The sequence below is a fragment of the Bos indicus x Bos taurus genome, chromosome 7 (genome assembly GCF_003369695.1).
Source record: "Bos indicus x Bos taurus breed Angus x Brahman F1 hybrid chromosome 7, Bos_hybrid_MaternalHap_v2.0, whole genome shotgun sequence".
Lineage (NCBI taxonomy): Eukaryota > Metazoa > Chordata > Mammalia > Artiodactyla > Bovidae > Bos > Bos indicus x Bos taurus.
The window spans coordinates 80,432,230-80,454,893 of NC_040082.1; the positions used below are offsets into that span (position 1 = coordinate 80,432,230).

A 22,664-nucleotide genomic window follows, 5' to 3' on the forward strand; every position below is an offset into this window, starting at 1 on the left:
TCCTTGCAGTCCAAGGGACTCTCAAGAGTCTTCTCCAACACCACAGTTCAAAAGCATCAATTCTTCAGCACTCAGCTTTATAGTCCAACTCTCACATCCATACATGACCACTGGAAAAACCATAGCCTTGACTAGACGAACCTTTGTTGGCAAAGTAATGTCTCTGCTTTTGAATATGCTATGTAGGTTGGTCATAACTTTCCTTCCAAGGAGTAAGCGTCTTTTAATTTCATGGCTGCAGTCACCATCTGCAGTGATTTTGAAGCCCAGAAAAATAAAGTCTGACACTGTTTCCACTGTTTCCCCATCTATTTCTCATTAAGTGATGGGATCGGATGCCATGATCTTCGTTTTCTGAATGTTGAGCTTTAAGCCAACTTTTTCACTCTCCCCTTTCACTTTCATCAAGAGGCTTTTCAGTTCCTCGTATGAGCCTAATATTTAGAAATTGTGTGTTTTACTGTAAGCTGTACTCCACCTAAAATTTTTAAAAATGTGTTGTTGCTACTGTCAAAATTTTCCCATTTCCATCGTTGTTCTTTTTTACTTTTCTGTAATGTCACTTTAACCCAGAACCTTTCCATCAGAAATATATAATGTACAGGGCACAGTAATTCCTGGGAACAGAAGTAGAATCAGGGCCATCATTGCCTTAGTCAAGAATGTTAACAGTATACTTTTCTTCAGGGTCAAAGAGTCAAACATAGACTTCCCTAATGCTTCTGTAATAGCCACTTAACCTTGTATATGTTTATGGCATTAATATATTTTACATTGTACTTAAAGTTGATTATTATCTGGATTTAACCTTAGGGAGACAAGGATACCTAATAGAGTGTTACACTATATAAGAGCTGACATCAAGATTTGTAACATTTGTAATAACTGGGGCCTAGTGACACTTTAATAACTTGTATATTTTTTATTGTTGCTTTTTTTTTTAAACAGGAGCCCATGAAATCCAGAGCACCACAGCTACATTTGGAATACAGATTCTACAAGCAGTTAGGATCTGGAGGTAAAGTCTTATATTAATTTTTAAATTTGTAATAAAATGAATTGTCATGATAGTAACTCTAAGTTTCAAGGAATACTATGTTAAATTTAGTTAAAAGTAATACTTCTTAAGGCTATGCTTAGTAGGTTATTTTCTTACTAGAGTCTTCCTTTTTATTTTAAATATGCCATTTTTAGAGCTTTTTGTGTTGCTACCAATAGAAATAGAGAACATTGTGAAAAAATTTAATTGGGGAATATAAAGTTCATATAGTTTCCAGACTCTTAGCCTTTTTGGTGATAGAAGGAGATCAGTTCTGGGATTTCTTTGGAAGGAATGATGCTACAGCTGAAACTCCAGTACTTTGGCCACCTCATGCGAAGAGTTGACTCATTGGAAAAGACTCTGATGCTGGGAGGGATTGGGGGCAGGTGGAGAAGGGGACAACAGAGGATGAGATGGCTGGATGGCATCACTGACTTGATGGACATGAGTTTGAGTGAACTCCGGGAGTTGGTGATGGACAGGGAGGCCTGGCGTGCTGCGATTCATGGGGGTCGCAGAGTCGGACATGACTAAGCGACTGAACTGAAGTGAACTGAACTGATAGTTACTGAAATGACTTAGGACATAATAGTAGGCTGAAAAATGGCCCCTTAAAAGATATCCATATCACAGGCCCTAGAATCTATAAATGTGACCTTATAGCAAAGACTTTGCCGGTATGAGTAAGTTAAGGATCTTGAGATTAAAGATTATTTTGGGTTATCTCACTTCAGTTCAGTTGTTCAGTTGTGTCGGACTCTTTGCGACCCCCTGGACTACAGCACATGGGTTATCTGGGTGGCCCCAAATGCACAGTAAAAGAGAGTCAGAGGAACGATTTACGTAACGGAAGAGAAGGCCTAGTGGCTACTGAGGCCAAGATTGGAGTGATACGGCCAATAAGCCAAGGAATCTTGAAATCCTGGTGTAGGATTGTCCCGTAGAACCTTTTTGATTCAGCCTGTTGGAACTGATTTCAAATTTTTTGGCCTCCAGAACTGTGAGAAAATAAATTTCTGTTATTTTAAGCCACAAATGTGTAGTAATTACAGTGGCTGTAAGAAATTAATACCAGTATAGTTTTACATAAACTCTAAGTGAGAATGGATATTTTGTTCCATTGGAAAAAAACTAACGAGAAAATTTCCTATTTTACGTTGTATTTACTTTATGTTAACGTTTCTCTCAGCTCCACTTTTCATTTCTGTTCTACTAACTGTAATGATTTTTATATGTACAGTGTCTTACCAAGTAAGGGTATTTTGTTTTCCCAGGTTCAATAGAATGGAATTTTTTCATGTGTCTTTTTGTAAGCTCATGTTTACCTTCTGCTTGGTAGAGCTGTACATTTCTTAATACATTATCAATTTTGCATTCTTTTCTTTTTCCTTAGAGCATGCTTTCCAAATGAGTCATCATTGTGGGGACACTAAGTTGACATTTTGTAATAATGGTTTTATCATTATAATCTTTCTATAGTGCGTGTTTGAGTCTGATACAGACAGTCCTCCAGGACTTATCAAAATTATCACTGACAATTGAGATTTAAATGATAAGGGGATACAATTAATTATATGTGAAACTATACATATTAGTTAGGACTAGTAAGTGACCCCACTCCAGTACTCTTGCCTGGAGAATCCCATGGATGGGGGAGCCTGGTAGGCTGCAGTCCATGGGGTTGCTAGGAGTCGGATACAACTGAGCGACTTCACTTTCACTTTCATGCATTGGAGAAGGAAATGGCAACCCACTCCAGTGTTCTTGCCTGAAGAATCCCAGGGATGGGGGAGCCTGGTGGGCTGCCATCTATGGGGGTCACACGGAGTCGGACACGACTGAAGTGACTTAGCAGCAGCAGTAAGTGACAGAAAGCCCTAAGAAGCTAAGTGGGGGGAAAAAAGGAGTTTATTGACCACGTACTGTGAATTCAGGGAAAAGACTTGTTTATAAGACATTGCAATACTGTCACCAGAGACATTCTTTAATTTGTCTGTATGCTGTTTGTGTGTGTCTCTCTGTGTATAAGCATATGTGTAAGCTTTGTTCTCTGGCCCTTCTTATGAAATGACAGAGAAGCTTACCAACAGCCTAGCTTAGCACTTATAAAAGTATCTCTTAACTAAAAATTTCAGCAAAAGTTCTAGAACTGATTGTAAGGGTTTCCTGAAGTGGGGAGGGAGGGATAGTTAGGGATTTTAGGAAGGTCATGTGCATGCTGCTGTATTTAAAACGGATAACCAACAAAGACCTACTGTATAGCACATGGAACTCTGCTCGGTGTTATGTGCCAACCTGGATGGATGGGGGTTTGGGAGAGAATGGATGCATATATGCATATGACTGAGTCCCTTCACTGTTCACCTGAAATTACCACAGCGTTGTTAATTGGGTAAAAGTTTAAACTTTGGGGAGAAAAGTTATAGCACCAAAAAAATAAAAGTTCTAGGACTGAATCATACTTATTTCGTATCTAGTGATTTAATCACTGTGAATTTGATCACCCAGACTTGCATCTTGTGCTCATCTCAGATACTACCTGAAATCCAGGGGCTGGGAATAGGGAGATATTCCCGTGTCTCATGGGAAACTGAGGTGTTACCAGAAGAAGGAAGATTGGGTGCTGGGGACCATGTGTTGAGAACTGCTGAGCTAGGAGTATAAACATTTGTGCTAAAAGTTAAGAATGCCTGAAAGCAAAAAATTTCCTTGGAAAAGAACATAACCTATGTGCTAATTCTGTAGTTAGTTTTTCTAATCAGATTTCAGTTTTTCTTGATCAGATCTGTAGAGTTTAAACTTCGTGATAAGAATGTTAATATTGATGTGCATGCGTTCTAAGTTGCTTCAGTCATGTCTGACTCTGTGCAACCCTGTGGACTGTAGCCCTCCAGGCTCCTCTGTCCATGGGGATTCTCCAGGCAGAAATACTGGAGTGGGTTGCCATGTCCTCCTCCAGGGGATCTTCCCGACCCAGGGATCGAACCCATGTCTCTTATGTCTCCTGCATTGGCAGATGGGTTCTTTACCACTACTTCTGTTCTAATCCTTCGTACATGAACAATAGTGGACCTGAAAATGGAAAGAAACATCATGACAATGATTCTTTCAATAACATGCTTAACCGTTGCCCACCTATAAGGAACTGAAGTACCAAGCAGTATCAAGAGTGTAGGATCTCCATATGTTATTTTGTGGCTTAATTGATGGTGTTTTATCACATAAGTGAAATGCTGAAATATAAAATGAAGTGGTAAATTTATTTTGGGAGAGAGATGGTACAATTGTACTTTCATGTAGTGTGTGAATTTTGTATTCTTACCCACTCTTGAGCGTTTCTTGGGAAAAAATATACTTGTCTCCAGTGTTGGGGATGCTAATAAGCATCACTGAAAATTAGTGATGTTAGAAGTTATCAGAGTAACTTGTCAGCCTACAATCAATGACTTTTTGTAGTAGTATCAAAAATGCATTTAGAACAATTGAAATTGGGTAGACTCTTAAGTTATATAGTTGAAAGTTCACTGGATACAAAAACAAATACAAAAGCTTGCTTTTGCCCATTGAGTTGGATCGTGTTCATGCTTTTTAGTAGCCAAAAAACTTTGATCAAGAGACACAGCTAGTAACTTAAAGCCTCATTACTCTCTGTTCTCAACCATCTCCCCAGAGCCTGTCTTTTCTTGCCCTCCTGTGCCTCGCCTCTCCTCTGGTCTTGCGTATCATATTCATATTGCTGTGGTCGTGTTGTTTTGTTTGGTGCTTGTTTCGGGTACTCCGTATCCCTTGTTTATTAGTTGCAGCTCTTCCCAATTCATAGCAGTTTGATTTGTTTGCTCATTGTTAGAAAACTGCCCAGCCATGACCTGGGAAATGGAATTTTAGTTTGGTTTTTACAGTGCTTGCTTTGTACTCTTGATTTTAAAAAGATATCTAACTCTGATCCTGTACTTCAATGACAGAATTTGTGTTGAAATACATTATCTATTACATTAGTAGTTATGTAAGAAGTTTTTGCATTCATTGACTCATGAAGCAATATGTATTTCAAAGAGTTATTTAGAGTTAGATCATTTTTTTTTTTTTCACCAGAGATCTGTGCTGAGTCATTTTAAGGTAAAATTATGTTGAATGGTAAAGCTGAGGTATTTCTATTCATATTGGAGACTAAATATTTAATTTACTCAATGAAATGTAATGCTTTTTATGGAATTTAGCCATCTGGATAAGGTAGAGATAAATATTTTTGAGACTCTTTGAAACCATTAAAGGAAGGAAGTTTTGAAGAAAATGGAAGCAGTTCTTACTTGTTCCTTTATTGATCTCTTTCTCAGTATTATTTTAGAAAGCCAGATATATTACGTGTATACCTTGCTTGAATGTACATGTACAACTGCCAACAATGAGTTGGCTTATATGAATTCACTTACGTATACGTCTTTTCAATTCAGAAATTTTATGTGAATAGTTAAGAATTTTGAGTTATGCTTAATAGACACGTTTGAAGAGGGGAGACTTAAAGGTTGGGAAAAAAAGAAAAGTTGGTGATTTGGATAGCAGAACTAGGGTAGAAAACTTTGAAATGCAGCCTTAGAACAAAATGGCAAGACAGAGTAAATCTGGGCCTTAGGATGGGAGGTATGGCGGGAAGGGAGAGGAAGGCAAAATTATATGATGACAGAGTCTGAACACTATACAGTTGACCCTTGAACAGTGTGGGTCCACTTATACATGGATTTTTTTCAGTAGTAAGTACTACTTCCCAGGTGGGCTTCCCTGGTGGCTCAGACAGTAAAGAATCTGCCTGCAATGCAAGAGACCCAGGTTACATGCCTGGGTCTGGAAGACCCCTGGAGAAGGGAATGGCTACCCACTCCAGTATTACTGCCTGGAGAACTCCATGGACGGAGGAGCCTGACAGGCTGTAGCCCATGGGGTCACAAAGAGTCAGACAAGACTGAATGACTAACAATTTCACTACAATACTACATGATGTAAGGTTGGTTGAATGTGAGGATGTGGAACCACAGACACAGAGGATCCAAAACATGTATATGGAGGGCCGACTATGAGTTATATGTGGGTTTTTGTGCAGTGGGGTCAGTGCCCCTAACTCCTGTGTTTTTCAAGGGTCAGTTCTACTTTGCTTAATTCCAAGGAGCTCCAAAATGAAGCTCATGGTTAATAAGAATAGAAGTAAGGCTATATAACTTTGAATATTAGGGACAGTGTTTGAGATATACTTAGTCAGTTAATACTTGGATTAAATAAATGTGGCCTAAATCTTTTTCCAATTCAAGTTTTTCTTTGTCATCCCTGAATCTTTTTTTGTTGTTGTTGTTGTTATTAAAAGTTTCAAGTGTGAAGCATTATAATTTGACATCTGTACAGGCATTCCTTGTTTTGTTGTGCTTCACCAGTATTTTTTTTTTTTTTTTTAATTACAAATTGGAAGTTTGTGGCATCCCTACAAAGAGCAAGTCCTTGGCACCCTTTCTCTAACAGCATCTGCTCACTTCATGTCTTTGTGTCACATTTGGACAATTTTCACAGTATTTCTGACTTTTCTGAATGGGAGTTTCCTTGTAGCTCAGTTGGTGAAAAATCTGCCTGTAATGCAGGAGACCTGGGTTCGATTCCTGTGTCGGGAAGATCCCCTGGAGAAGGAAATAGCAGCCCACTCAGTATTCTTTCCTGGAGAATCTCATGGACAGAGAAGCCTGGCAGGCTACAGTCAATGGGGGTCTCAAGAGTCGGACCTGACTGACCGACTAAACCACCACCATTAGAGTTTTCCATTATTATTATGTTTGTTCTGGTGAACTATGTACAGTGATCTTTGATGTTACTGTCACAGCTTGCTGAAGGGTCAGATGATGGTTAGCATTTTTTACCCATAAAGGGTTTTTAAGCTGTAGAATTGATGCTTTTGAACTGTGGTGTTGGAGAAGACTCTTGAGAGTCCCTTGGACTGCAAGGAGATCCAACCAGTCCATTCTGACGGGGATCGGCCCTGGGATTTCTTTGGAAGGAATGATGCTGAAGCTGAAACTCCAGTACTTTGGCCACCTCATGCGAAGAGTTGATTCATTGGAAAAGACCCTGATGCTGGGAGGGATTGGGGGCAGGAGGAGAAGGGGACGACAGAGGATGAGATGGCTGGATGGCATCACTGACTCAATGGATGTGAGTCTGAGTGAACTCCGGGACTTGGTGATGGACAGGGAGGCCTGGCGTGCTATGATTCATGGGGTCGCAAAGAGTTGGACACGACTGAGCGACTGATCTGATCTGATCTGATGTACATTGTGTTTTTAGACATAATGCTACAGCATACTTAATAGACTTCAGTATAGTGTAAATATAACTTCTATATGCACCATGAAACCAAAAAATTCTGTTTACATTTATTTTGATTTTCCCGTTATTGCAGTGGTCTGGAACTGAACCCAGAATATGTCCTAAGTATGCCTGTACACACTACAAAGTGATCGTCACCACATTTCTATTTACCGTCCATCACTGTACAGCTGACTCCCCTTACCCATTTCACTCATTCCCCCAACTCCCTTTCCCTCTGGTAACACTAATCTAATTTCTACATTAGGTTAGAATTTGATTCTAATGAGTTTGTTAGAACTGAGTTTGTTTTTTTATTTATTTTGTGTATTCATTCATTTTGTTTTTTTTTAGATCCCACACATGAGTAACTTTTTGTGGTATTTGTCTTGTTTGCTTAACTTATTTCACTTAGCATAAAACTTTCAGTGTCCATCCATGTTGTCACAAATGGCAGGATTTCATTCTTTTTTTGTGGTGGAGTAGTATGCCTTCATGTATGTGTACCACATCTTCTTTATCCATTCATGCATCCATGAACACTTAGGTTATTTCTGTTTCTTGGCCATTGTAAATAATGCTGCAGTATTTAGGGGTTCTTGTGTCTTTTCACATTGTGTTGTGTTCTTTGGATAATACCTAGACGTGAAAATAGCTGGGTCAGATGGTAGTTCTGTTCTTAAGTTTTTGAGGAATCTCAATGCTATTTCCCATATGACTGCACCAATTTTCAGTCCCACCAATAGTGTACAAGGGTTCCCTTTATCCACATCCTCTCCAGCATTTGTTATTTTTTTTCTTGTTGATAATAGCCATTCTGACAGGTGTGAGGTGATCTTTCATTGTGGTTTTGGTTGCATTTCCCTCATAATTAGTGATGTTGAACATCTTTTCATGTGCCTCTTACTGTGTCTTTAGAAAAATACCTATTCAGATCCTCTGCCCATTTTTTTTATCATAAATGAATTTTTCAAATTCATAAATTGAATTTTGTCAAATGCTTTTTCTGAGTCTGTTGAGATAATCATGTGTTTTTATCCTTCATTTTGTTAATATAATATATCATGTTGATTGACTTGCAGATGTTAAATGTTCTTGCATCCCTGAAATTAATCCCACTTGATCATGATGGATGATTCTTTTAATGTATTACTGGATTTGGTTTGCTAATGTTGAGGATTTTTGCAGCTTTGTTCATCAGGGATGTGTGTGCTCAGTCGCTGAGTGTGTCCAACTCTTTGTGACCCCATGGACTGTAGTTCGTCAGGCTCCTCTGTCCATTGAATTTTCCAGGCAAGAATACTGGAGTGGGTTGCCATTTCTTACTCCAGAGGGTCTTCCTGACCCAGGGATCAAACCCAAGTCTCCTGTGGCTCCTGCATTGGCAGGTGGATTCTTTACCACTGTGCCACCGGGGGAGCCCTTATCAAGGATATTGGCCTCTTATTTTTTTTAATGGGGGTCATTGTTTGGTTTTGGTATCAGAGTAATGGTGTCTTCATGAGATGTGTTTGGAAGGTTTTCTTCCTCTTCAATTTTTGGGAAGAATTTGAGAAGAGTTGGTATTAAATCTTTTTGAATGTTTTGAATAATTTATCGATGAAAGCCATCTGATCCTAGACTTGAGTTTGCTGGGAGCTTTTTGATTAATCTTTCCGTCTCCTTACTAGTAGTTATTCTATTCATATTTTCTGTTTCTTCATGATTCAGTCTTGGGAGCTTGTATGTTTCTAGGAATTCTTCATTCTTTTCTAAGTTGTCTAATTTATTGATATTGAATATTGGTTCATAGTGGTTTCATAATTTTTTGTATTTCTGTTGTATCATTTGTAATTTCTCCTCTTACAGTTTGATTTTGTTTGAGTCCTCTTTTTTTTAAGATTAGTCTAACCAAGGATTTGCCAATTTTATCTGTTTAAAGAACTAGCTCTTGTTTCATTATCTTTTCTATTGTTTTTTAAATGTCTTTCATTTATTTCCCCTCATATCTTTATTATTTCCTTCTTCTAATTTTGAGCTTCATTTATTCTTTTTGTTTCCTTTAGGTGTAAAGTTATATTATTTATTTTGGATTTTTCTTGCTTCTTGAGGTAGGCCTGTATTGCTATGGACTTTCTTCTTTGAACTGCTTTTGCTGCATCCCATGGATTTTGGTATGTTGTTACTCTGCTTTCACTTGTTTCTAGGTATTTTTTCATTTCTTCATTGACCTATTGGTTGTTTTGTACATGTTGTTTATTAATTTCTATGATTTTGTGCTTTGTGGTTGATATTTAGTTTCATAGAATTGTGGTTGGAGAATATGCTTGATATGATATCAGCTTTTCTGAATTTATTCTGAGACTTTGTGACCTAATATCTGATCTGTCTTGGAGAATGTTTTGTGTGCACTTGAAAAGAATGTATATTTTGGTGTTTTTGGATGGAATACTCTATATATTAAATCCATGGAATCTAATACATGATTTAAATTTGTCTTCTTTCTGATTATTTTTTTCTGGGTGATCTATCCATTGATGTAAGTAGGGTGGTAAAGTCCTCTGCTATTATTGTTTGCTTTCAATTTCTCCTTTAGGTTTGTTAATATTTGAGTTGTATATCTTAGTCCTCCTCTACTAGATGCATATACATTTATAAATGTTTTACCTTTTTCCTGGATTGACATCTTTATCGTTATGTTTGCTCTTCTTTGTCTTTTATAGTCTTTGTTTTAAAATCTTCTTTCTCTGATATGAGTGTGAGTGAAGAGTGAGTGAAGTCGCTCAGTCGTGTCCGACTCTTTGAGACCCCATGGACTGTTGCCTACCAGGCTCCTCTGTCCATGAGATTCTCCAGGCAAAAATACTGGAGTGGGTTGCCATTTCCTTCTCCAGGGGATATGAGTGTAGCTAGTCCAACTTTCTTTTCATTTATGTCTGCATTGAAATTTTTTCAATTTCTTCACTTTCAGACTGTGTGTATCCTTCCTCCTGAAGTGAGTCTTGTGTAGACAGCATGTAGATAGGTCTTTTTTTATTTTCCTCTTTAAATTCAAACAGTCCCTCAGTGTCTTTTAATTGGCTGTTCTAGTCCATATACATTTGAAGTAGTTCTTGATAAATACGTACTTACTGTCAGTTTGTTAATTTTTTCCTCGTGGTTTTGTAGTTCCTCTCTGTTCCTTTCTTCTCTTTTCCTCTTTCTTTGTGTTTTGGTAGTTTTCTTCAGTGTTATATTTACATTTCTTTCCATTTTCTTCTGTGTATTTACTTCAAGTTTTTTTCCCAGTGGTTGTTATGAGATTCACATAGAACTGTTTATGTAAGTAGTAGCCTGTTTTAAACTGGTAGCATCTTAAATTCCAAAGCTTTATCTAACAAAATAAGGTTTTTCTCAATGTTTTATGCTTTTAATGACATATATTGTCTCTTAATGCAGCCGTTGTTATTGGAATTTAATTTAAATTTGCTACTTTTTGTCTTTAAACTATCATGTTTGCTTTATAGGTGATTGATACACTACCTCTTTTCCAATAATATTTTTTACTTGTGTATGTTTTCTTATTTAGTTCTTTTTCTTTTCAGTTTAAGAAACCTCTTCAATATTTCTTATAGGGCCAGTTTAGTTGTGATGAACCTCTTTAAGCTTGTGTTTATCTGGGAAACTCTTTATCCTTTCTTCAATTCTGAATGATATACTTGCTAGATGGAGAATTTTTGGTTGAAAGTTTTTTCCTTTGTAGCACTCTGAATATGTTATGCCACTTACTCTTGGCCTGTAAAGTTTCTACTGAAAAATCTGATTATTTTATGGGATTTACTTTGTAGGTAATAAGTTGGTTTTCTCTTGTTTTTAGGACTCTCTCTTTATCCTTAACTTATATCATTTTAATTATGACATGTCTTGGTGTATGTTTGTTAGAGTTAATCTTTATTGGAACTCTCTGGAATTCCTGGACCTGGATGTCTTGTTTCCTTCCACAGATTAGAGAAATTTTTAGCTATATTTCTTCAGATGATTTTTCGGGCCCTTTTTCTCTCTCTCCTTCTGGGATCTATGTAATGCAAATGTTATTTTGCTTTATGCTGTCTCAGTGGTTTCTTAAGTTAATTCCACGTTTTTTGATTCATTTTGCTTCTCGGTCTAGATAAGTTCAGCTGTTTTGTCTTGCAGCTCACTGATTCAGTCTTTGACCACATCCAGTCTACCACTGAACTCCTCTAGTATATATATGTTTTTAATTCAGTTATAATTTATTTGGTACTTTCCTATATTTCTGTCTCTATGTTAATCCATTCTCCTCCTGAGTTCGTTGAGCATCTTTATGGCTAGAAGCAACAGGAAATGGGTTATTAGAGATTGCTAGATTAAGAACATAAAAATACTTTTCAGTGGCACAGAGGCAGGAGAAAACATCATAGAAATATTTTTTAAAAGTTAGTAACTAAGAGCTATTGATAAATCTTAATTGTATCACTAGGCTCTTAATGTATATAGCATAGTAAAAGCTGTATGTCAGAGTTAGAATAAACATTAATGAGTCTCTTATCCACTATTTCTGAGCCTTTTGTCTTTTTTACACATCATATGGGTAGATATAACTCAAATATGGTATGAGTGACTCTAGTAAGAACTCATCCTAAGGTGGTGGTTTAATTGCTAAGTCGTGTCTGACTCTTGTGACCCCATGGACTGTAGCCTGCCAGGCTCCTCCGTCCATGAGATTCTCCAGGAGAGAATACTGGAGTGGGTTGCCATTTGCTTCTCTAGGAGATCTTCCCGATCTAGGAATCGAACCTGGGTCTCCTGCATTACAGGCAGATTCTTTACGAACTGAGCTACAAGGGAAGCTCCCATTCGGAAAAGTCAGAAATACTGTGAAAATTGTCCAAATGTGACACAAAGACATGAAGTGAGCAGATGCTGTTAGAGAAAGGGCGCCAAAGACTTGCTCTTTGTAGGGATGCCCCAAACTTCCAATTTGTAATAAAAAAAAAAAAAATACTGGTGAAGTGCAACAAAACAAGGAATGCCTGTACAGATGTCAAATTATAATGCTTCACACTTGAAACTTTTAATAACAACAACAACAAAAACGATTCAGGGATGACAAAGAAAAACTTGAATTGGAAAAAGATTTAGGCCACATTTATTTAATCCAAGTATTAACTGTAACTGACTAAAGTATTTCTCATGCTCTCCCTAATATTCAAAGTTGTATAGCCTTACTTCTATTCTTATTAACCATGAGCTTCATTTTGGAGCTCTTTGGAATTAAGCAGTGTTGAACTGACACTTGAAAAACAGGAGTTAGGGACAGTGACCCTCTGCACAGTGAAAAATCCACATGTAACTCATGGTCGGCCCTCCACATACATGTTTCGGATCCTCTGTGTCTGTGGTTCCACATCCTCCCATTCAACCAACCTTAACTCATGCTATAATGATTCTTTTGGCAGGGGAAAATGTGTGTGTGTGTCTGGTGTGTGGTGCAGGGTGATGATACATACACATAGTGTATGCGTATGTATGGGAGTGTATCTTTACCCATGGGAGTGTATGAGAATCTCTGTTTTTGAGGAGGGGACCATGTATGAAGTTTGACTGTGTCTCCTTCCTCTGTGCCTATCATGACTATATTTTGTTACCTTCCTATCTTCAGCTGTCCTAACACCTCCCTTACGTTTGTTCACATTTCAGGAAAAATTGGTCTTTTCTAAACTATTGATATTATAGATAAACTGAAGTCTACTTGAGAGATTGAATAGTTAGTATTAAGACAGACTAAGAGCCTAATTATCTTGGCTTCCAGTCCAGTGTTTTATTTTGCCATGCAGTACTAACTATGCAAAATGATAGAATAAACAGTAAGAGTGAAATTGCATTCCTCATGCTCTTTATTTTAAAAGAATGGGGGAAGGTTTTAGTATATTTTAGAAAGATTTTTCCCTTCCAAAGTCATTACACAAAACAGAAAACACTTGTAAGTAAAACTGAGGCATTTAAGATGGAAGTTGTTCATTTCCTCAAAACAAATAGATAGATGCAGTATTAAAATAAAATGATCACCTATTATATGTTAATTTTTTGGGAGTCTTAGTTCTAAAAATGAAGTATATGAGAGAGGTTCAAGAGGGAAAGGACATAATGTATATCTGTATCTGATTCATGTTGATGTATGGCAGAAACCAGTACAATATTGTAAAGCAGTTATCCTCCAGTTAAAAACAAATAAATTAAAAAAAATACATGAAAAAGTAAAAGTAAAGTACATTTGATTTCTGTGCATGTAGGCTTTATATTTGGAGTTTGTATTATTTTGTGTTCTTTCATAATGAATTATTTAGTAATTAGTGATATTAGACTTTATTGTCTTCTCCCAGTTTCTATGGAGTACAGGCATAGTTTAGCTTTGTCCTTTTTTGAGAGTCTTTCTAGGTTTAGATCAAGGTGTAAGCCTGGACTGCAGTCTTTTCTGAGGCTCAGAGTCCTCTTACAGGTTCATTGGTATTTTCAAAATTGACTTTTTCAGGGCTGTGGGATGAAGCTCTCAGTTCCTAGAGCCTGCCCACCATTCTCTGGCATGTGGCCATCTTGTGCAACATGGTAGTTTTTTTTTAACGTTAACAGAACTGCTCTGCTGCTTTTGAATATTTCTGACTTCTAGAATGGCTTTTTTAAATGTCTTGCCTGATTAGGTCAGGCACATCGGAATAATCTCCCTTTTGATGTTAAACTCCAGTGACACGGGCCTTAACTATGTTACCTTTGCCATATAATACAGCCTAATGATTAGAGGAAAATCTGGGAATCTTGCCCACAATTGGAGGAGAAGGATTATACACCAGAGGGATGTGTATACCAGAGGATGGGAATCTTGGGGTTGATCTTAACATTATGCCTACCACAAGGTTATCAAAGAGTGCAGTGGCTCCTTTTTTTCAGTACAAATAAGAGCTTTCCTGTGTGCCAGGCATTTCTGTAGGCCCTGGAAATAATAAGGCTCAAATGCACAGCTCCTTTCTGTGGTGAAGTGGAGACCAGCAGTGAAGCGGTGTTTATAATGTAGTTCAGCGGTGCAGGTGGAGCAGAGGTGGACCCCGGCTCCCTGTGGTTCACGAGGGAGGAGGCTGGGTCAAGAAAAGTTTGTACAGAAAAAGTAAAATGCCTGCTACAGTTCTTAAAACTACAGAATGTTTAAAAAATTGTGTATTGATTTTCTAGGAAACAAAGTTTGATATTTAAGATGAGGAAGTTATTAAAGTCCTTCTTCTTTCCCCTAGATGGTATACCTCAAGTTTACTATTTTGGCCCTTGTGGTAAATACAACGCTATGGTGCTGGAACTACTGGGACCTAGTTTGGAAGATTTGTTTGATTTGTGTGACAGAACATTTTCTCTTAAAACGGTTCTCATGATAGCTATCCAACTGGTAAGTAAAGCAGGATGTTTTGAAGCTGCTTGAACAATTGTATGGTTCCGTTTGGTTACTAAGTTACATTAAAAGTTAAAAGTTCTGCAACATTGTCATCCACAGCATTCAACCTAATAAAAAATATGTCTACTTTTCATATCATTGTCTTGTTAGGATGAAAGTAGCTTAAAATAACTGATTCAGATATAATTTTTTGTATGAAAAAATTAGTATCTTACTGCTTTAAGATCACAATGCTTAGTTTGAGAATTAAGTTGTTTCCAGCACTCTTTTCATGTCAAAAATGAATGCTTAGGGAGCTTCAAAAGGGAGGAGATATATGTATACCTATGGCTGATTCATGTTGAGGTTTGACAGAAAAGAACGAAATTCTGTAAAGCAATTATCCTTCAATAAAACAATAAATTAAAAAAGAATGAAAATAGCAAACATAGGTGATGATACAGAGAAAAGAGAATCCTCAAACATTGATGGTAGTAATGTAAATTGGTATAGCCACTGTGGAAAACAGTATGGAGATTTCTCAATAAAACTAAAAAAAGATCTACCATATGGGGGGGAAAAAATGAAACTTAGAGAAGAGAACCCTCAGAAACACAGGTTTTTAATCTCAGTAAATTAATGTAAAATGGCCTAGGAAAGGAAGCAAACGAATGAGGGAGTCTTAGACATCATTTAAATTTCAGGGAGCCTGTGGGGAAGTAACTTATAGGGTAATTTTTAAGGAAGTTTCTAAACAAATGTTATTAATAAGTATATTTTGCAGAAGTCTTAGAATTGTTTTTCTCTGTTGGTTTTTTCACTTCTGCAGATTTACCCTGTAGAAGTATTCAGGTGTACTTAAAGCTTTTTGTCCAGAGATGTCCATAATAAAGTGGGACACAACCCAGATGCACAGAAATGTTAGTTGAATAAATTATTAATAACGATAAGATAATATGTAGTCATTAAAAAGTGTTTATTAAAAGAATATTTCATGACCTGAAAAATGCTCATAACACATTGTTAATGAAAAGTGTAGGTCACAGAATGTTATATATATATATGACCCAAAATTTGTTAACAAACTAAAATGGCTTGAGTGACTGGGTTCACTTACGTTGTATTGTGACCATGATTATTACTGAATGAAGCACTTTTATTTACTTAACTGTAATGTTTTATTTTGTGACAGTTTATACAATGAATATTGAGTAACTGTAAAGCAAGGAATAAAAATGTATTATATTATTATTAGAGTTGTATTCCAAAGTTTTCTAGTTTCGGTATCTTTTTAAATGTTTAATATGTAAGAAAAGTAAACAAGTTATGAAAAAGAAAAATACGACCAAAGGGTGCTCTGTTAACTGTTTTTAACAGTTGGACTCTCTTAAGTTTCTTTAGTGTAATTGTAAAAGTTTTTCCATTATTGAACTGAAAAGGAAAAATAAATTGCAGTTTTCCAAATATATCTGTTTATACTTTTAAGATTTTGTATTGGTAAATCTGTTTGATTGTATAAGGTGGCATCATCTGAAAGTTTTGATCAAATCAGTCTTCCTGATATGAAAGGAATTCATAAAATTCAAGCACTTCCATTTATAAGTGCCCAAAATAGAAAAAGCAGAGATTTTTAATCATAATTGAACATGTTTTTGAGAAACTATGGAGTGATAGCATGTTGCTTTTAAGGGGATAAAACAATTTCTGTTTTTGTTTTTGTTTTTTTTCCTTCTTTACGTTGTTTTTATTGTGAAAATTGTCTTGCTGCTCTCATCCTATTTTATGATAGTCAAGCCTAAAATAAAATTTATCTTTTTTTTTTTTTTCTTTTTTGCATCAAGATTTCTCGCATGGAATATGTCCATTCAAAGAACTTGATATACAGAGATGTAAAACCTGAGAACTTCTTAATAGGCCGGCCGGGAAACAAAACCCAGCAAGTTATTCATATTATAGATTTTGGTTTGGCAAAGGAATATATTGATCCAGAAACAAAGAAACACATACCATACAGAGAACACAAGAGCCTTACAGGAACAGCTAGATATATGAGCATAAACACACATTTAGGGAAAGGTATGTGTACCTTTTGTAAGTATGGATGTTTGAACTCAGTATGCTGACAGTGTGAGTTTTTATCTCTTATTATGGTTCGGTTTTTGCAGGTTACAGTTGCTTCTATTGTAATTTTTATTTATCTCATCTAGAGTGTACTTTCATTTGTATTTGATAAGTCTTTTAAAGTAACTTGTTTAAAATAAATGGATGACAGATATCCTTATATTCACTGTATCTTTCTTTTTTGGTAACTTGAAATATTCAACTTTGATACACTTAGGGTGATCCATTTGATTATTTCTGTTAAAAGAATGTCAGAAAATACTTAATTTTAACTGAATTTAATGTGTATAAAGATTTTGGATTGAGACTTTAGCTCTCTGATACAGCTAGCCAGGGAGACAGCAACCTGGCTAATACATTGAATACTGAGAATACATACCTTAGAGGTAACTGTTTACTTTGTACTATTATTTAACCTTTTAAAGAAGGTCCCTTATTTGTATAAAGGATAAAATAATATCAACTGCACAGAATTTCTTACAGCTTTTTCTCCCCTTGGTTCAAGTTCCAGTTCAGGATCACATATTTCATCTTTTTTTTTCGTTAATCTCTTTAGTCTCTTTTCATCTGGGCCAGTTCCTTGCCTTTCTTTATGGTTCATGACCTTGATATTTTTTGGAGCGCAGGCTGTCTTGTAAAATGTCCTGTATTTGAGGCCGTCTCCTATTTCTTCATGATTATATTTGGGTATGCAGTTTAAGCACACATATTATAGAAGTGATATGATCTCAGTGCATCATGTCAGAAGGGACATGATGTCACCTGGTTCCAAGTGGCTTTGATCACTTGCCTAGGCTAGTGACTGCTAAGTTTCTCCACTTAACAGTTTCTTATTTTCCCTTTGTATTCAGAAAACATTTTCTAAGGTGAGTTTTGAGATTTTGTAAATAGGTTTGTTTCTCATCAAATTTATACCCACTAGATTATTTTCTGACTCCTTTCTGATTCCTTATGTATTCTAGTTTACATTCTAACGTAGGCAAAAGCTGTTCCTTCTTCCCTTGTTCGTTAACTTATATAAGCATGGACTCATGGATTCTGATATAATTGGATGCATTATAGTCCATTACTATCATTATTTATATCATCATTTATTTTGAAGTGCAGATTGTCCCATATTTGGCTACTGGTTGCTCTGTCATGCTGGCTCTGCTGTTCTTTGGCATGTTCTCATGACTCTTGGAAAACTTCTTTCCTTTCTTATGCAGCATGTTGTTCCAGGCTCATGTTATAGCTTTTCTACTCTAGCCTAGATACAACATTTTCTAAGCAGCCCTGGGTCCTTTTATTGAATAATAAACATACACAAATAATAAAACTAGGAAATATGTGTAGGTGTGTCTGTTTTGATTTCTACCAGCAGCAAGTGGGAGTTCTGTTTGTTTCACCTTTTTGACAACATTTGGTATTGTCTGTCTTTTCCATCCTAGCCATTCTAGTGAATATCTGTCGTGCTATGTTATTTTACTGTGACTAATGGTTGTGAGCACTTTTCATGTGCTTATTGACCATTTGCATATCTTCTTTTGTGGTGTGCACATTGTTTCATTGTTTACTTTTAGGAGTTCTTTATATATTCCGGATGTGAGTCTTTTGGCAAATGTATGCCCTGTGAACATTTTCTTCTAATCTGTGGCTTGTCTATTCATTTTCCTAGTGTTGACAATTGATGAACAAAAGTTGTAAATACTTATGAAGTCTAATTTATCAATTTTTTCTGATTACTACTTTTTAAATCCTAAGGAATCTTTGCCCTTTAATAATGAGAATATTTTGTATGCCACCTAGAATTCATTTTTTGTGTGGTGTGAGATAGGCTTGAGGTATTCTTTTTATGATATTCTTTCCCATTGGATTACTTTTGTGTGTTTCTGAAGAAAATTGGTTCTAGGTTGTGTTTACAATAGTTTATTCTTAAGTCTTAAACCTTGGTCAGGTTTAACTTAAGTTTCTGCTTTTAGATTTTACATCTACCATGTTACTCACAGAGAGGAGAGACAGGAATGTAAATTGATCAGTATTTATCCACTATCACTGCTCAATGTTCCTTAAAATACAATCACAATTTGTCCAGAGCCTTGGAAGTCATCTAATCCAACCTCTAGCTTAGGTCTTCGCTTCTTCTTTAACCATTCTCTCCAGACCTGTCTGCTATCCACGGTTGTTCCCTGCTTCTGCCTCTCAGCCGAAATAGCACATGGCATCTTCCCTGGCAGCTTACCTGCTGGTAGACTCTTGATATTTTTTTTTTCAGGTTTTTGCCTTTTTTTTAAAGTCAGTAGTATTTATATTTCAGGTGGTATTTGTGTGAGTGCCTTTTAATAACAGACTTTCCTGATAGATTTTAAAACATGCTTGGGTAGATATACAGCTTTCAGGGTTGTGTCTTCTGTTAAAACCAGGCACATCTATGTTTATATGAACAGTGTCTGAGAAATTTTCATTTCATGGTAGTTGTTAAGACTATTTTATAACAACTAACAAAGGTTCGCTTTATTATGAGACATGAAGTCATGACTTCCTTCTGGCCTGGTGTTCTTTATCTGAACAATGGTAAATGTAACAGGATTCTATTTGTAGAAATGGCAAAGTGGTCTGATATGTTTTTCCTTGTTAGAAAAGCCTTCAGAGCTTGGGAAATGACATTTAACTATTGTAATAATCTCTTTTTTACTCTTCTTTCAGGAAGCAAACACAAAATTATTTATTTGGCAAGTTCTGCAAAGAACAAAAGCTTTAAACCTTACTTTCTCTCATTTGTAAAAGCTCTTATTCTCAGTTTTGATGTAGAATTTTGGAATGGATGGTAAAAATAGAAAATTTGTTTGACAGGTTATATAAGTTCCTTTTTCTTAAATTAAGAATGAGCTAATGTAGAGTGAGTTTGAGTGCTAGAGTTAAAGCATTCTATATGTTTGAGAGGCTGTGAACAGGCAATAGTTAGTGGTGTTTTGAGTTTAGAGCACTTGGCTTTGTGAGGAATCAGGAAGAGATTAAGGACAGTGAAAAAGTGACCTTCCCAACTAAGGGAAAAAGTTGTCCCTTAATATAATATGGAGGAATAGTGTTAAGATCACATTATAGAATTTAGTATCTTTATTTCTGTGGTGTATGTATGTCTATTGATCTTAATTAGAAGATTTATGTCTAGAAGGAAGATATGGTGATTCATTTGTATAATATTTTTCTTGTACTTGCGGCAGTCACTGATCAAGATGAAATCTCAATGAAGCTGCACGTGACAAATGTTGATTTCTTTGGTTTGCTTTAATGGACGCATTCTTTAGTACTATCAGGTTGAATTATTTTTAATTGCATCTCATCAAGTATCTTCTTTTTAATAGTTTTTAAAGACTTTTTTTTTCTCAAGTGCTTTGAGCCTCATTTTATAATCTTTCTTTGGATTACTTTTTTTCTTTTTTGTCTTATTGGAGTCATTTGAAATTAAGTAAATACTATGTATTTCTCGTTAGCAAGTGTCTTGAAATAAACTTGTCTTTTATTTTTAACTGTCATTGAGTATTCATGAGTAAAAAGACTAGGATTTGAGGAATAAGTTGCCAGTTGCTTTGTAATTGTTAAGAAGAATCTGTGTTCCAAAGAAGAATGGTATTTTAATTCCCTCAGTGGAAAGTGCTCAGAATGGGAGAGAAGCAATCACAGAATTATGGTGTTATAAAAATGATAATTTTTTCATTCTGTGATGTGATGCGTATAATTTCCAGCTAATTGCCCCAAATCCTGAGACCTACTCCTGAAGCCTCTCCAAACAGCTTTTTAACAGTTAAAAGCTCAGGTTTTCATTTTTCAGTTACATTTTAACAGTTTATACTGCACAATTCCTTGCTTTTTGAAACAAAGTATAATAAACCTAATTGGTGTTTTCTTGATATTTCAGTGTCATAATTTTTTTATGATTGTTGTTCTAAAGTGATACCCTCAAGGCCACTTGGAGAGTGTTAGGATGTATATTTAAATAAGTTTAGAAAAAGTGCATTTAAATAGTTCTGTATTTTTAAAAAATAACATTAATTTTTAGAGCAGTTTTAAATTCACAACAAAATTAGGCACAAAGTACAGAGGTTTCCTTTTTACCCTGTCCCCGCATGTGCTCACTGTAATACGATCACACCAAAGTGGTACGTTTTTGATAGTCGATGAATCCACACTGATGCATCGTTATTGCCAAGAGTCTGTAGTTTACTTTGGGGTTCACTCTTGGTGTTGTGTATTATGTGGGTTTGGACAAATTTATAATGACATGTATCTACCTGTAGTATCCTAGAGGTTAGTTTCACTTTCTAAGCATCCTCTATGCTTCACTTAATCCCTTCCTCTCTCCAGCCCCTGACAACCACTGGTCTTTTTCCTGTCTCCATAGTTCTGCTTTTTCCAGATTCCATATAGTTGGAATCATACAGTATGTAACCTTTTCAGATTGGCTTCTTTCACTTAGTAATACGTAGTTACATTTCCTTCATGTTTTTTCTTGGCTTGATAACTCATTTCACTTAGTATTGAATAATTTTCCATTGGAGATAACACAGATTATTTATCCATTCGTCTACTGAAGGACCTCTTCATTGCTTTCAAGTTTTAGCAATTATGACTAAAACTGCTGTACACATCCTTGTGTAGTTTTTGTATGACATAAGGTTTTCAGCTCCTTTGTGTAAATATAAAAAAGCTCAGTTGCTTCAACATGTGGTTTGAGTATGTTTAGTTTTGTAAGAAACCCCCAAATTGTCTTCCAAAGTGGCTACCATTTTGTATTCCAGCTACCAATGAATGAGAATTCTTATTGCTCTGCATTCTCACTAGCATTTGATATTGTTAGTGTTCTGGATTTATACCAAATAGGTCTGTAGTGTTATCTTGTTTTAATTTGCATTTACTGATGCCATGTGATGTGGAGCATCTTTTCATATGCTTATTTGTCATCTGTGTATCTTCTTTGGTGAGGTGTCTGTTAAGGTCTTTGGCCCATTTTAATCAATGTGGTTATTTTCTTATTGTTGAATTTTAAGGGTTGTTTGTCTCTTTTGGATAACAGTTTTTTATGAGATGTGTCTTTTGCAAATATTTTCTCCCAGTCTATGGCTTATCTTTTTATTCTCTTGATGGTATTTTTTGTAGAGCAGAAGTTTTAATTTTAATGAAGTCCAGTTTATCAGTTATTTCTTTCATGTATTGTGCTTATAGTATTACATCTTAAAACTCATCACCAAACCCAAGGTCATCTAGATTTTCTCCTGTGTTATCTTCTAAGAACTTTGTAACTTTGTGTTTCATGTTTAGGTCTCTTATCTATTTTAGTTAATTTGAATAGTGAACAGTGTAAGTTCTGTGTCTAGATTCATTTTTCTACATATGAATGTTCAGCTGTCTTAGCACCATTTGTTAAAAAGACTTGTCTTTGCTCCGTTGTATTGCCTTTGCTTCTTTGTTGAAGGTCAGTTGACTGTTAATGAGAGTCTATTCCTGGGCTCTCTGTTCTGTTCGTTGATCTATTTGTCTGTTCCTTAGCCACTACCATGCAGTAGGTCTTGAAGCAGTGTTTTTTTTTTAAACAGGTTTTTATCCCATCAACTATATTTTTGATTACTTTTTGTTACTGTGTATAGTACAGCTACTGCTGGCAGCACTTTCTCATCTTTTGTTTTGCTTCTTGTAACCTGATAGCCAAACTCATTGGAATTATATCTAAATTAAGATAACTAGATTTTTAAGAGGACTTTTTGAGGAATCAGATTTATGCATATTTTG

General features: G+C 35.9%; 1 protein-coding gene across 10 annotated transcripts in view; it reads left to right on the forward strand.

Moving 5' to 3' along the window:
• CSNK1G3 (casein kinase 1 gamma 3) overlaps positions 1-22,664 on the forward strand; it is a 116,187-nt gene that overhangs the window by 43,996 nt on the left and 49,527 nt on the right. For all 10 annotated transcript variants that reach the window (XM_027546990.1, XM_027546991.1, XM_027546989.1 and 7 more), the window contains exons 4-6: positions 949-1,018; positions 14,644-14,792; positions 16,619-16,853. In XM_027546990.1, coding sequence (XP_027402791.1) covers positions 949-1,018; positions 14,644-14,792; positions 16,619-16,853 — 454 coding nt within the window. The remainder of the gene's footprint in view (positions 1-948; positions 1,019-14,643; positions 14,793-16,618; positions 16,854-22,664) is intronic.